This window comes from Balaenoptera physalus (assembly GCF_965194825.1).
Source record: "Balaenoptera physalus genome assembly, chromosome: 3".
Classification (NCBI taxonomy): domain Eukaryota; kingdom Metazoa; phylum Chordata; class Mammalia; order Artiodactyla; family Balaenopteridae; genus Balaenoptera; species Balaenoptera physalus.
In genome coordinates, this window is record NC_138890.1 from 50,933,208 (window position 1) to 50,949,033 (window position 15,826).

Sequence of the window (15,826 nt, forward strand, 5' to 3'; positions counted from 1 at the left end):
ACAGAGTGCAGTGAAATGGAGTTGAGACATGACTCAGGCGCTCAAAGTGAAAATAAAAGTGATGTTTTGCCCCAAGAGGAGATGGATATCATGAAGACTGGGTGCTGTGGGGGTGACTTGTCAAGGAGAGCCTGCGTGAGCCTTCTTGGAGCTGGGGCGCTTGGAGGGATTGGGGCACGGGCAGAATTTCAGGGGACAGGGAGCCCTTTCGTGGCCATGGCAGGAAAACTGAGGGTGGCAGGCATGGCCAGGCCTAATCTGATCAATTTCAGACCTTTTCCTTCCACAACCATCAGTGCTCTTAACCTTTTTTAGGTCACATATTCCTCCAGGAATCTGATGAAAGTCTAAGTCTACCTTCCCTAGAAAAATACACAAACTTACGAAATGGTACAGGCAATGTCAGGACTTGCAAGACATCGGAAAGGCTAAGGATGGGCCTGAGGTTCAGGATGCTTGTATTGGAAAAAAAAGGAGATGAGGCTCTACACCTCTAATGCCTGGATCTAAAAGGCCTGGGTGCATCACTGAGGAGACAGGGCTTTCGTGCTCTGCGTGCAGCTTCAGTCCAAGTGCCCAGTGGGACAGGAAGTGGCAGTGCCCAGAGAGGGCACAGGGTCTGGACCTCACCACCCATAGCACTGTGACACTGGGCAGGCTATAGCACCTCTTTCCCCCGACCTGTAACCTGGAGGTAAAAAAGGGCTGGGAGGATGAAATGAGATGGTTCTCATAAAGACATAGTGACAAGCCTGGCACACTGGGGTCATTGTTGCCCTCAGACGGACAGGCTGAAGCTGACCTGCCACATCTTTACCTTTTGTCTGGAGTTTTCCCGGCTTGGCAGAGGGGGCTGACCAAGCCCTGCCCCCCACCCCACCCCCCCAGGCTGGCAGGGATGCAACAGCTCCTGTTCTGTTGGGATAAGCAACGAAGGTGCCTGCAGGGCCCATCCTTCAATTGGTGACCCAAGGTCCCTGTCAGCCGGGACACTACTGTTACCACCCAGAAACCGAGCCCCCGTTCTAGGAGCCCGCTTCAGATCACTGGCACGGTGACTGCCTGAGGCAGCTGGGCTGGTCCTCCAAGGGGACATGGGGGTCTTTGGACCTCCTTCTGAAGGGCCCTGGCTGCCCAGCTGGAGAGGAGGACACATGCCTCTCGAGGGCTTCCTGGCACCCTGCCCAGTGAGGCCTGGCTCCTGAGTGCAGGCCTTTGAGCAGCTCGTGGTAGGGCTGGCAGTTCCTCCCCCGCCTGGTGGGCAGCCAGTTGAGGGGGCGTGGGCTGGAATCAGGGCCCTGGGGCCTCTTGATGCCGCTGGACGAAGGTCGCACTGCAGCATATGATTCACATAAGCCAGGAACTTGATTCCAGTTTCCCTAGAGGGTTGAGGTGGGGCTGTCTCTTGGGACCCGGAGACTAGCTCACTCCCTCCTCCCTTGACCCCAATCCTCCTCCCTCCCATGGGAGAGAGAAATGGAAGCCCAGACCTTAGGAGCACAGAAGCTTGTTTGGAGGCAGAAGGCAGACTGCAGCGACGCCAGCTGCAGGGTCAGAGTGGGCCCAGGCAGTGGCACCAGAGCTCCCCTGCAGACTCAGCCTTCTCGAAGACCAAGATCAGGGGAAAGGGTTGGGTTCCAAGAGGTGGAGAAGGAGGGTGCCTCCACCAGCCTTTGACATGCTCTGGGCTTTGGATCCCACTCCCAGGAGAGGTTAGTTAGAGAGGCAGAATTGCCCTGCAGCCTGTGTAATCACTGGGCTGCACAGAAAGAGGCTCGGAAGGGGATTTTTCTTGAGAAAGGGGTGGGGGAGGAGGGAGGGAGGCTGGAGAGCTTGCAACCCACTCTTTCCTCTCTAGAAACAGGGGTCTGAAACTGACTCAAGGGCGGTGGTGGGGCTAGGGGAGGGGCTGCAGGCGCCAGCAAGTTTGCCCGAAGGAGGGGGGAGAGCTAGCTCCAGAGCCCCCAACCCCTCTTACCTCCACGGCTTTGTATCATGAATGGGGCTTAGGCTGGGCTGATCAGTGGGGGACACTGGGGACCAGAGGCATCTCCCTGCGCTGGGGGGTGGAGTGTGTGTGGGGGGCCCAGGGTCCTGGGTGCTTAGGTTCTCTCTTGCGACACAAGCTCTAACATCTGCAAAATGTGCTTAGCAATCCTGCCCTTCCCTGGCAGAGCTGTTAGAAGGATCGATGGTGTAATATTGGAGAGGGAGAAAACACATGGGCATCGATGTACTCCCCCCACCAAAGACCGGTATTGTGCTTTTATTTTGCTTCTAATAACCTCTCACCTTCACAACACTTTGGGGCCGGTGTGGCACTTCTCCACCCATTAGCTCTGAGGGAGGCAGAGAACTTACTCGCCCATCTTACAGATGAGGAGACTGAGGCTTGAGAAGGTGGAATGACGGGCTCAGCGGACTGGTGGCAGCTCTCAGGCTTGGGTGTGGGTCTCCAGCACCCTGCGTGTGGGGGGAGGGTTGATGAGAGGGGCCGCTTCTGGTGCCCTGTCTGGGGAACACTTCCAGGGAAGAGGAGTGTGGCCTTGTGGGTGAGGGAACTCTGAACTGTCACTTATTGTCCAGTCATGATTCTACTTCTAATTTGAGGCACCACCCTGGGTGAATTCCTTGTCCTTGGTGTAGCTCAGCTTTACCATCTGTGAAATGGGGATCAGAACACTTCTGCAGATGCTGAAATGTGCCGTTAGAGTTGCTACCCTCTTTAGCCTCCGTCTGTGGAAGGCACCCTTGGGAAATTTCAGGCTTCCAGAACACCAGAGCTGGGAGGACCATAGACACTGTCTCTCACAAGCATCGATGGTGGAGCCAACGCCCAGGGAGAGGTGGTTTGCCCAAGGCCACAGGGAGAGGCAGAAGCAGGGTCTGGTAGGGGACCAGATGGTGTGCAGGGGCCAGAGGCCAAGGATGAGAAGTTGGGGGGCAGGTGGGAAGGGGACAGCCTTTCCTCCCTCCTCCTCCGAGCCAGCAGAGCGGAAGGCACGCACATGTTCTGGTGCATGCCGCAGGCCTCCGCCTCCACACAGCCTGAGACACACTGACACTGCCGAGCTTCCCTCCCGCCTGCCCGCCTCCCTGCACAAGTGTGCGGTGACTGCTGCCAGCACCCCTGCAGTCTTGGGCCCCGGTCCTCTCAGTGGGGTGATGACAGAGCCTTGGAATGCAGCGCCTGCATCCTGTTGCTAGTGCACGAACACACACACACACACACACACACACACACACACACACACACACACGGGTGCATGTGGACGTGCAAGTACACAAACACACTGGCTCCAACAGGGCATCGAGCAAGAGTCTTACCTCCCAGTGCAGGGAGAGCAAGATGATGCTGGCTAGGCTTCTGGGCTGTCTCTCTGTCTCCCTCTCTCTCTCCCTCTGCCCTTGCCTCTCGTCCTTCCCTGTGTCTCTCTGATCTCTGTTTCTTTCTCTCCGCTTCCCTCTTTTTTGTGCTGGTCCCTTGGCCATAGTCCACCCCTCCTGCACGCATGTTGCCCGTGTCACGGTCTCTTCCGAGCCTCTCTCTGGCACAGTAGGAAGCCTCCCTCCCCAGGCCAGCCTGGTGCAGCCCCCTGAGCATGTCACAGCCTGCTGAGACCCAGCCCAGGCACTAGATCTAGGTCCTCGTGGGGTTTAGCTGCCCACCAAGGCGTCAGGTGGGCCTGTAAGGCCGGTGGGACCTTCTGTGCTGGAAAACGCTGACGGCCTTGGTGTCTTGGCATCACATAAAAGGAGGAACATGTCTGTGACTCTTGCATCCACTCAACAAGTATTTCCTGACAACAGACTCTGTTCCCAGCCCCAGGCTGAGCCCAGCAGATACCACATGCCAGACTTATGTCATCTCTGTCCCTTTGGGGCTTATGGTTTAGTGAGAATCTGACATTAATTAAATCACTTAGATATTATTATTTAAATGCAACTGGTTAAGGGCTGTGAGCACAAACATGGGGCTATGAGCTGCAAAGAGACCTCAACTAGTTGGAATGAGGGAGGTATCAGGGAAGGCTCCCCTGAGGAGGTGACACTGGGGAGCTGGAAGCCGAATAAGAGTCAGTCAGAGGGAAGAGTGTGGAATAGTGTTCCTCAGAGTGGGAACAGCACAGGCAAAGGCTTTGAGGTGTGTATTTTGATGGAGCATGTCAGCCCCCGGGAGGTTGGTGGCCCTACTCTTCTTAGGCCTGCTCAACTTGCCTCCAACTTTTGGATGCCTGGGTACTAAAAGGAGTATTAAAAACCTATAGAATGTCTAGAAGAGGGGGCCTAGGCAGGGTGGCCAAGGTCTGGAAGCCAAATCAAGTGAGAGAGGGCTAAGAAGCTGGGGGAATTTAGCAAGGAGAAAAGATCCCTCGGGGGTGTGTCCTCTCCCCTCATCTCTGCAGGGACATCATGGGGCCCCAGAGATGAGACAAGGCTGCTCTGTATGGCCCTGGAGGGCAGAGCAGGACCAAATGTGTAGAGTAACAAGGAGGTGGATTTCAGCTCAATGTAAGGAAGAACTTTCCAATGGTCAGAACTGCCCTTCTACCGCCCAGACGGACATGGCCTTGGGAGATAGTGAACACTCTGCTAGCAGAGATATGCATGCACTTCCACAGCCCTCTTCTCACCCCGTGCCTCCAGTTCCCTCCTGCCCTGCATCCCTGTCCTCGCCTGGTGAGATGCTTTGCTGCAAGCACGAAATGGGAGACGGTTTAGGGGCCAGAATAGCCTCAGTTCTGCACAGAATACCAAAATGAAGAGTGCTCCCTTGTCTTAGGGACGGGGAAATAGGCCCAGAGAGGGTCAGGGCCTTGCCTGAGGTCGCACAAGCCAGTGACACATGAGGTTTGGGCGCTCCAGCCTCCTTCCAGTCCAGTGCTTGCCTTTTTACCCCTTGGAGCCTCTCTCTCTGAAGCTCTGAAAGTCTTTGCTGTGTACGTGTTGATGGAGCCAGGCCAGGAGGCCCTTGGAGCCAGGGGAGAAAGCAGACCCTCAGCCTTTTTCCTGCTTTGCCTGCTCTGATCCTGTCACCAAGCTCTGTGGATATATATATATTTTTTATACAGCAGGTTCTTATTAGTTATCCATTTTATACATATTAGTGTATATATGTCAATCCCAATCTCTCAATTCATCACACCATCACCTGTGGATATATTTTTTATTTTCCTTTTTGTAACCCATTCAAGAAAACCCAGGCATAGCCCAAACAAGGAATATGTTGGAACTTCTGTTGGTTCAATGTTCCCTGCAGCAAAGAGACTCTTCTGGTTCCCAGGCCTTCCGTGTCCCCCACAAGACTTCTGCTGGGTTGGCGCACGGCAGGCCTGTGGGGGGGGTGCAGGATAGCTCAGAGACACTGTGTCCCTGCAGGATCTTTTGGAGTCTGGAAGTGGGCGGCTGCAGCAGCTTGGGGAGGAATGTGTGGTTTCAGAAAAAGGTCCTAGGATTTTCTGGCTCTCAAATGCTAGTTTGCGGAGTTTGGGGCAGAGCTGCCATGCTGAGCTGGGGAGAAGAGAGAGAAAACCAAGTGGAAGGGGTCCTGAGCTGCCAGCCCCTACCATCTCAGCTTTATTTGCCGTCTGGTGACCTGCATAGCTGTGTTTTGTTTGTTTGTTATTAAGAAATGATACTATTGCTTCAAACGAGAAAAATAAAGAGAGGGCTTAAAAATGATCAACAGTTGATTTCACAGATGGGTAAACTGAGGCCCGCCCTAAAGTGAAGGGAATTACTTAAAGTATGTAGAGGTGGGTGTTATGGAAACCAAGATGTTCCTTTCGTTTCTGGACAAATCTGATCCCAGATTTTTAACTGTTTGAGGAATCTAGGAGCCCTCAGAGAATCTCATATGAGCCACAGTCACCCCTGAAAACACACACTCACTCCAACTCACAGAATGTTGTATATTATTTCCCACAGATCCCCCCACCCTAACACCCATCTGTGGACCCCAAGTTAGGGCCCTCTGATCCGAGAGTATGGGGTATTGGAAAGAGCAAAAGACGATGAGTCAGGAGTTCTGGGTTCAAGGTCTTGGCCTCAGTTTCTTTATCTGTAGAATGGGGAGAGAATGGACCTCAGTGGCAAGATACTATTGCAGCTTCCGATGTAGCCACATGTGGCCCACACTCTGACCCCTGGGGTGGAGCTGCTCCGGTGGCCAACCCCAGCTCTGTCCCTTCCCCCAGCCATTCAAACCCCATCTGCTCTGGGTTCCATGCCTCCAGGGCTTGCTCTTTGCCAAGTGATCAGATCAGCTAACCTGGGCTGTAAGTTACTGACCACCAAGAGGTATTGGAAGCTAATCCTCTCACAGATAACAGGTCTGTATACATTTGAGCAGGAACGTTCCTTTTTTTTTTTTTTTTTGTCATGTGATGCACCATGTGGCATGTGGGATCTTAGTTCCCCAACCAGGGATTGAACCCGTGCACCCTGCATTAGGAGCACAGAGTCTTACTACTGGACCGCCAGGGAGGTCCCGAGCAGGAACTTTCTGAAATCACCCCAGCTTGTCTCAGAGAGGTAGAATGTTTAGGTATATTAACCCAGAGTTGGGAGATTTGCGGGGAGGAGACTGGACTTTGATTAAGAGGTGCCTATCACATAACATCCAGGCAAGATGGTGAGTAGGTAGAAATTTGGAACTAGCATTCTGAAAAGAGGACGGGCAGTATAGAAGCAGATTTCAGTGATAGTCAGTGATAGTCAGTGGCTTTCATCATTTTTGGGGGTACGGGTGTCAGAGCATCCTTTGTGAAGCTAATGAAAAATATGCATCCTCTGCCCAGAACAATGCACAGACACAGAATAATTTTGTTAAAATTTTAGGTGTGTTCATGAACTCCCAGAGCCTCCCCAGAGATCCCAGCTAATGGTCCTGGGTAGAAGGGATGGAGGGGGAAGAGGTAAGAATGGGTGGAGAGAGAACAGGGAGCATCGATGCTGTGGGAAGGAGGGATGAAGAAGTGAAAGCACTGTCAGCAAGTGGGGGGCGGGGGTTCCGGGGAGAGTGTGGCAACCCAGAAACAAGAGGAAAGCTAGGTCTCAAAGCTGGGTGGTCAGTGGGGCAATCAAGGCAGATCAGACCTCGTGGGGGCTGCCGGGGCTGGCGGGGGGCTGGGGGGACTGGGGGGACGGGCCTGGCACAGCTTTTCTTCCAGGGAGCCCGGGGGTGGGAACCAGATTGTGGTGGGTTCATGGAGTGTGGGAGGTGGGAAGAGGAGGCGGTGGATGTTGGACACTTGTTCTGGAAGTTTGGCAGCAACGAAGGGAGGAAGGAAGTGGCCCAGGTTGCTGGGTCGAGAGAAACCCTCTTGCTTTTTTTTAAATTTTTTAAGTTTGGGAGAAGGAAGGTTGTTTATTTTTGCAGAATGAGGGAGACCTGGGTGTGTTGGAGGAAGCAGCCAATGAAGGGAAGACCCTAGAGATTGTCAGGACTCCTGCTAATCAGACCCCCAAGGAGGGCAGAGTGGTGAGAGGGTTCGGTGACTGAGGCCCCGTAAGCAGTGTCCCTGTCTGCTGACACCCACAGGCATATGCCCTGGGCTCTGGGAGGCTCCGGCGTAAAGGAGGGGAGGGTTCCTTTAGGGGAAGTTGGCAGTAAGCAGTCTTGGGTATCAGGAACCTCTTCTTATCACTATGTAGCAGAGACTTCTCACAGCTGGCCCAGGAGGAAGTGGGGCTGGGGCTCCTCATCTCCATTTTTCAAATGGAAGGATAAGCAGGCTGGCAGCCAAGGACCCAGGTCTTCTGAGTCCCCATCTAAGGTTCCTGGTGCCGCCTCTGCTGCCATGTCAGCATTCTGGGGTGTTTTAGGCCAGAGAGGGTGATGAACCTGCTGTGGGTGGCAGCCAGCAACTCCCAGGACGCGCTGCCTGCCAGGCAGCTGAGAAGCAATCTCCCAGTGTGAATCTTGCTTTTCACGGCCCATTAGCACGTTCGCACGTTCTCAGCCGCACCGGACCCGCTATCACGGCGCCCTCCCCACCCGTCAGTCAGAGAACCAGGTGCGGCCTCCCTGCCTGCTCATACCCAGGGGCAGGCTGCTGGGCCCTGGGTAGCACCCCACCCCCTCACCATGGCCTCCCCACACCTGTCCTGGCTTGCTTCTTCCCCGAGCTTGGCAGACAAGGTCCATTTTGCCTCTGAGGATGCTGGCTGTTCTCTTCACTTCGGAGATCGTGATGCCTATACAAGGTGTTGTTTCTTGAGCATTTACTACACTCCGGGGACTGGGCTAAACCCACCGCATACCTTACTCTCTCACTGGATCCTTGAAACAGCTGCTCAGGGTGGGTACTATTCTCACCTACATTTTACAAGGGAGGAAATAGTCTTACCAAGGTTAAATAACTTGCTGGTAAGAGGCTGAACCACGATTTGAGCTCTGGTTTGCCTGGTTCAGGAGCGCCTGTTCTGATCCACATAAAACCTCACTATCCAATATGGTGTTCACTAGCCACTTATAATGATTTAAATGAAATAAAATTAAAAATTCAGTCCTTCAGTCCTACTAGCCACACTTCAAGTGCTCTATAGCCATACGAGGCTTGTGCCTGTCACAATGGACAACACAGAATATTTCCATCATCATAGAAAGTTCTGTTGGACAGCTCGGTACAGAATATTGAAGGTGGAAAGGCCTCTGTACTTTTTAGCCCCAAGCCCACCCCACCCCCCAAGTTGCAGACGAAGAAATTGACGCCCACGCTGGGCCAGACCCCTGCCCAAGACCTCCCAGCAGGGCTGAGAGCTGAGGCCTTTTCCCTCCAGTGTCTATCTCACACACACACCCCTCCCTGCCCACATTCTGTGACCCTCTCCTAACATGGGTACTTACCCAGGGTGACGCACGTGTGCTTTGTCACACCCAGAGCCTCTTGGCCTCACATACACAAGGGCACTGATGGGCTGCTGACACACACCTGTGGGCAGACACACCCCCTGAACCCTATTCACCCAGGAACGCTGTCACAGGCACTCCCAGTACCTCCCATGGACATCCCCCACTCACGTAGGGCCCTCACATGCAGGCCTCATCCCTTCCTCTTGGGACCCCTGGTCACTCCCTCCCACCCTGCCCTTCCCACCATGGCCTCCTCCCCTTTTCCGCCCTGTCCTGTTTCCAGGCTCCTACCCACCCACCCACTGGCCACCTGCTCAGCTCAGGGCCGTGGGAGGAGTGGGCTGGCTCTTCCTTTTGCCAAGGCTGCTGGGCTGTGGCCACTGGCTCACGCGGGACGAGAATGCAGAAACATGCCTTTTTTAAACAAAAGATAAAAAGGAGAGGAAGTTAGGGCTGAGAGCTTGCTGCCCGCACTCTCATTTTTGCTGCAGATTCTCCTCTGCCCCTCCTCTCCCTGATCCCCAGCACCGGGGCAGGCAAGGAGGAGCCTTTCCATTTGTGGATGGAGACCTGAGGCTGCGTAGGTAGAAAGAGGGGCTCCTTGGCCCAGACCCTTTCCTCGCCCCATTCAGGGATTTGTGTACCTGGCCCTGTGCCCAGTGTTTTGCATGTGTTACCTCCCTTAATCTCCCCAACAAACCCAGGAGGGAGATATTATTATTGCCCCCATTTTATAGGAGGAAACAGAGAGTTGAAGGGCCAAATTCAATATCACACAGTCGGGGGTCAGTCACGATCGGATCACAGGGCTTTGTCAGCCCAGAGCCCCTGCTTTTTAGGGTCACACTCTCTTGCCTTTGGTGGAGTCAGAAGAACAAGGGCAGGTGACCTGGATTCTCTTCACAGCCTCGAGAGGATTATGCCTGCTCCCTTGAGGCTTCAGTTTCCTGATCTGTGAAATAGGGGATCATAATTCCAACTTCACAGGGTTGCTGTGAGGGCCAAGGAGCTTAGTGGTGAACGTGCATTTGAAGAGAGGACATCTTCTGGGTATGTGAGAGGCTGGTGTTCTCTGGATCAGTAGCCCTGAACTGGATTTGATAACCTCCTCCCTCTGAGCATCTGCTAAAAGCTATGCATTCTTGCCCCAGAAAAAAATGCATATGCCTATGTTCAGAGACACGGGGCTCCTGCAGCTGCTCTGTGCTTGGCCTGGACCCCTAGTTAGAACCTGGGATTTTCACAAATCTTGGTGCTGTGTTTTGAGGAGGAAGTTCAGCAAGTGTGCCTTCTCTTGTATTATAGACATGGCTCTTAGGTCCTCAGATCCTGGGGCAGAGCCCAGGGTCATAGAGCCTCTTGAGCCTCTCCACACAGAGCCCCATGTGATGGCCCATCAGTGCTGATTTCTAGGGGGACCAGGCATCTAGCAGGACTTCCCCAGAAGGCGGGCAGGGCAGTGCCAAGCTGGCTGGGAAACAATCACTTGGGCAGCATGTTAACTGAAAATACTGATTTCTGGGCCCGCATCTGAAGGTTCTGATTTGGTAGGTCTGGGAGAGGCCTTGGAATATGTTTTTTTGTTTTTTTTAAATTTATTTTTGGCTGCATTGGGTCTTTGTTGCTGTGCGTGGGCTTTCTCTAGTTGCGGCGAGCGGGGTCTACTCTTCGTTGCGGTGCGCGGGCTTCTCATGGCGGTGGCTTCTCTTGTTGCAGAGCATGGGCTCTAGGTGCGCGGGCTTCAGTAGTTGTGGCATGCGGGCTCAGTAGCTGTGGCTCGCGGGCTCTTCAGTGCAGGCTCGGTAGTTGTGGCGCACGGGCTTAGCTGCTCCGCGGCATGTGAGATCTTCCCGGACCAGGGCTCGAACCCGTGTCCCCTGCATTGGCAGGCGGATTCTTAACCACTGCGCCACCAGGGAAGCCTGGAATATGTATTATTAAAAGATTCCCGGACTTCCCTGATGGCACAGTGGTTAAGATTCCGCCTGCCAATGCAGGGAACACGGGTTCGAACCCTGGTCAGGGAAGATCCCACATGCTGTGGAGCAGCTAAGCCCGTGCGCCACAACTACCGAGCCTGCGCTCTAGAGCCCGCGAGCCACAGCTACTGAGCCCACGCGGAGCAACTGCTGAAGCCCGTGTGCCTAGAGCCCGTGCTCTGCAGCAAGAGAAGCCACCGCCATGAGAAGCCCGCGCACCGCAACGAAGAGTAGACCCCGCTCGCCGCAACTAGAGAAAGCCCGCACGCAGCCACAAAGACCCAATGCAGCCAAGAAAAAAAAAAAGATTCCCAAGGCATTCTGAAACAGCCAGTTTGATAACCATTGATCTAATGTCTTTATCTAGAATGGAGTTTTGTTTCTCTAGTGGAGAAATTATATTTCTCCCTCCCTCCCTCACATCCTCCCTTTCTCCCTCACTCTATCCATCCATCCCTCCATCCAAGTTAATTAAACTCCAGCTCTGGCCCAAGCATGAGCTAGATGCTGGTGAGTGAGACAAGCCCTCCTTCCCTGCTCCTCCTCTCCCTGGAGTTCGCAAAACCTTTCCCAGAAGTGGCCCCTTGAAACATTCTCTCTCCTCGGGCTTCTGAGAATCATGGCCTCCCACTGGGCAGAAACCTCCCTGTTTGGGTAGGGTGGGCACCTTTGAGAGACCAGTGTGCGCACCTTCCTCAGATGCCTCTTCCTATTCCTAACACCCCAGACTGAAATCTTCTCCTCATCTCATTTCAGTCCCTCTCACATAAATCTGCCTCCTGTTCCTATAGTAACATTTATGGAGGCCCTGTTGGTAGGTAGCATTGGGTACCTGGGCATGGGTGTGGAGAACCTTCCAGTCCTGGCCCTCAGGATCCCTCCGTCTGGTGGACAGACAAGCTGAACGAGCAAGCACAGTCCTAGGCTAGATGGGGAGGTGTGGGGTGCTCTGGGAGCACAAACAACCGGACACGTCACCAGGAGGCTTCTCAGGGAGGGACACCCGGTCTGCTGCTCTCTCCAGGTGGAGGACAGGCAGGGCTGCACACCCCACGGACGGTCTGTTGCTGTGCCCATGAATTCCGGCCTTCCTCAGCTTTCCTATGAGGTCCTATTTCCTGGTCTCTAGCCCTCCTCCCAGATCTTTCTTCCTCATCCTTCGCCACAGTTTCCCACCCGTTCCCTTCATGCTGCCCGGACACGAAGAAGCCAGTGACACAACGCCCAGAGGTGTGTGTAGAGCAGGCATCTCCGCCAGCCTGCGGGCTTCCTCGGTGCCTGCCAGCACCCGCCCCTGCTCCCATCAGCCTCATTTTTGTGGCTTGGACCTGCCTGTGTGCTTAGGAGAGGGGATCAAAGTTTGGAGGATATGGTGGGGTGAGGCCATTTCAGGAAACTGGGCATTCAGGCAAGCAATCGGCAGGCTCCCTGGGTGGAAGAGAAGCCAAGAACCTGGGGGAGCAAATATCTGAGTTCTAGACATGGCATGGCCTGTAGCTAGCTGTGTGACCTTGAGCAATCAATCTACCCTGAGCTACACTGAAGCTCAAAATCTTGGGCTCCGCCTCAGACTTAAGGAATCAGAATCTGCCTTTTAAACAAGATGCCTGGGTAATACATTAAAACTGGGGAAGGCTGCCCAGGAGACTTGCTTCTTGTCATTAGCCTGTGGTTAAGGTGGTAATGGTGGTGACCACAGGTAGTGTCTGGCACCCTAGGGGCCTTCTCTGTGCTGTGAAGGGGTTGGACCCGATGACCTTTGTGGTAGAGGGTATAACATGGCACCTAGATGACAGATCTAGCCCTCAAACTAGTTTTGTTTGGCAAAATACTATGTTTAAATTTTTGGGAATAAGGTACCAGTATTTAAAAATTGGGAAATGTCACGAAGATATCCAGACTTCCAGTTTTTCTCGAAAAATCAAACAACCTGGGAAATGGGCCACATTCCACATGGCAACAATGTCTCCTATGAGCAGTGAAACCCACAGCCCTTGCTCCAAGTTCTCCCAGCCACAAATACTTTGAAGATAAAAACCCAGGAGTCTCTGAAAACATGAAAAACTGCTCAGCTTCGCTCTTGATATGAGAATTCCAAATCAAATCTACACTGAGTCACCACGTTCCCCCTCTCACTAGCAAAGATATGAAAGTTTGATAACACATTGTGTTGACGAGGGTGGAGGAAAATGGTCCCCTGACATACTAGTACGAAAGTAAGTTTGTTCACCTCTAAGATGGATCATCTCTCATTATCTAGCAGAATTACCAACCAGCACCTACCCTTTGACCAAATAATACCAGTTCTAGAAGTTTAGTCGCAGACACTTGTACACATGGGAAATGTAATTCTAATGCACGCATACAAGGTTAGTCACTGCAGCACTGTTTGTAACAGCTATAGATCGGAAGTAACCTAATTGCCCATCGATAGGGGACTGGCTAGGTAAGTTATCGGACAGCCACATGATTAAATGAGGAACTCTTTTTTTTTAAAAAACATTTATTTATTTATTTATTTTAAAATTTTTATTGGAGTAGAGTTGATTTACAATAGGAACTCTTTATGTTATAATACAGAAGGAGAATCTCTAAAAAATTTCTGAAAAAAGAGGAGAATGGGGGCTTCCCTGGTGGCGCAGTGGTTGAGAATCTGCCTGCTAATGCGGGGGACACGGGTTCGAGCCCTGGTCTGGGAAGATCCCACGTGCCACGGAGCAACCAGGCCCGTGAGCCACAACTACTGAGCCTGCACGTCTGGAGCCTCTGCTCCGCAACATGAGAGTCTGCGGTGGTGAGAGGCCCGTGCACCGCGATGAAGAGTGGCCCCCGCTTGCCACAACTAGAGAAAGCCCTCGCACAGAAACGAAGACCCAACACAGCCAAAAATAAATAAATAAATTAATTAATTAATTAAAAAAAAAAAAAAAGAGGAGAATGCAGAACAGCATGCAAGGTCCAGTATCCAGTATTGGGGAGAGTATCTGTGGAAAGATCCTCTGGTAACACTGGCCATCTCTTGGGAGGGGACTTTGAAGACTAGGGTACAGGGATGGGGAGGACTGTTTTAACTATCTACACTTTTGTATCTTTTGAACTTTGAACCATGTCAATGTGTTACCTACTCAAAGAATAAAAAAACGAAAATTTCCAGGGACTTAGATTCTGTGATTCTAACACTGCATGATTCTAATGTTTTAGAATTTGGTGAACCTAACTTACTCTACAAGTCTCATGTCTCATGAGGCCAAGCTCCTAATGATTTACTACCAGTGGTTCCCCTGGGTCTCCGGGCCTGCTCCGTCCCTGAATCGGGCCACAGCAGCCCCTACGAGCTCGAGCAACCCTGAACGAGGGCTCCCTCCCAGCACGGTGCAGCTGCATGAACTGTGGTGTCTCTTGGGGACGCAGCCCTTGGGCCCTCCCTCACCCTCTTTGCCTTCTCTGTCCTAGGGGAGCCTTCTCAGTGGTGCGCAGGTGTGTGAAGGTGCTGGCTGGCCAGGAATATGCTGCCAAGATCATCAACACTAAGAAGCTCTCGGCCAGAGGTAGGCGGTGGATCCGTGCCTGGCCTGCCCTCCGGGGCTCTCCTCCCTTCAGCCCTCCCTCTACCCCTTGGGTTAGAACCAGGATCTGGGTCTGTCCGCCTGGATGATGCTGCTGTCAGAGGTGGGGGCTCTTCTTCCTGTGGGTATGATGAGACTAGACACCTCCATATTCCTTCCTTAGAGGTCTGGGCTGGAGGCCACAGCCTCTCCCACAAGCCAGGCTCTCTGCCCCTTATCCACCCATGCAGGTAAAGACTAAGGTGCCAAGTAGGCCTTCCTTTCCCTGCTTTTCTGCTGCTTGCCTCCATTCTCACCGCCAGACCTCTGCACCTACCTTTCTCTCTGCCTGGATGCTCTTACCTGGCTCCTTGCAAGGATAGCTCTTTCTCAACCTTCAGGTCTCAGTTCAATGTCACATCCTTTGAGAGACTTCCCTGACCCCCAAACCTGAGGGGGACTTCCCCATTTTATATCTCTCATTACTGTTTCCTCTCTTTGTGGCTTTCTACCAACCTGGAGCTATCCCATTTACTGGCTTGGTGCCTTGTTTAATATCTATGTTCCCTCATGACCATAAGCACCAAGAAGGTGGGAGTGGGTCTCATTCCCTATATACGCCCAGCACCTAGGACAGTGCCCGACGCATCCGGGTGGGGGGGGGTGGCTCAACCAGTGTCCCGTGAACTCCAAGTGCATGCACTCTGCTTCAACCAAACCAGTCCACCCTCTGGTCCCTATATACTCCCTTGGACAGTGGCTTCCCAGCCTGGAATCCCCTGGAGAGCTTCAAACACTCCTGATGCCTGGATCCCGCAGGTTGCGATTTAGTTAGTCTGGGCTGTGACTTGGGTTTTGGAAGTGATCCCCAGGTAATTCTAATTTGGACGTGGTCCTAAACCAGTAGCATCAGCGTCACCAGGAGATTGTTAGGAATGCAAATTCATGATTCCAGATATGAGGAATCAGAACCGCATTTTAACAAGACACTGGTGATTTGTATGGACGTGAAAACTTGGAACGCCTGCACAGAAACTTTGCTTCTTGCCCTTAGCATGTGGTTAGGGCGGTAATGGTGGTGACCATAGTCAGCGCGTTGGGGAGGATTATCTTCAAAGATCTCCGCTCTGAATGGTGGGTCTGTGCTGCCTTGGAGACCCCCAGTGGGTGGAGGACATTCTGTTGGGGGAGGCGGGTGCAGGTGCGGTCTGTGCAGACCATGGTTTGTGCAGCGTGGAAGACGTCGTGTGAGGGGTTGGTGAAGTGTCCAGGTGTTTGCCTGGCATCGTGGCAGCTGTGTCTGGTCCAGGGCCCAGCAGGTGTGGATTTCACAGAGGCTGGCACAGGATGTTCACATTGTCCCCCACAGGCCTCCCAGCATGTTCCATTTGGAACGTGTGCTGCTGCCTTTCATCTCTCTGGCTCAGTGTTGCTGGGAGCCCAGT

The 15,826-nt window shown here is 53.0% G+C and overlaps 1 protein-coding gene across 2 annotated transcripts in view; it reads left to right on the forward strand.

Moving 5' to 3' along the window:
• The window catches only part of CAMK2A (calcium/calmodulin dependent protein kinase II alpha), a 72,123-nt gene that overhangs the window by 9,032 nt on the left and 47,265 nt on the right, over window positions 1–15,826 (forward strand). For both annotated transcript variants that reach the window (XM_082454225.1, XM_082454226.1), the window contains exon 2: window positions 14,290–14,384. In XM_082454225.1, the coding sequence (XP_082310351.1) occupies window positions 14,290–14,384 (95 nt within the window). The remainder of the gene's footprint in view (window positions 1–14,289; window positions 14,385–15,826) is intronic.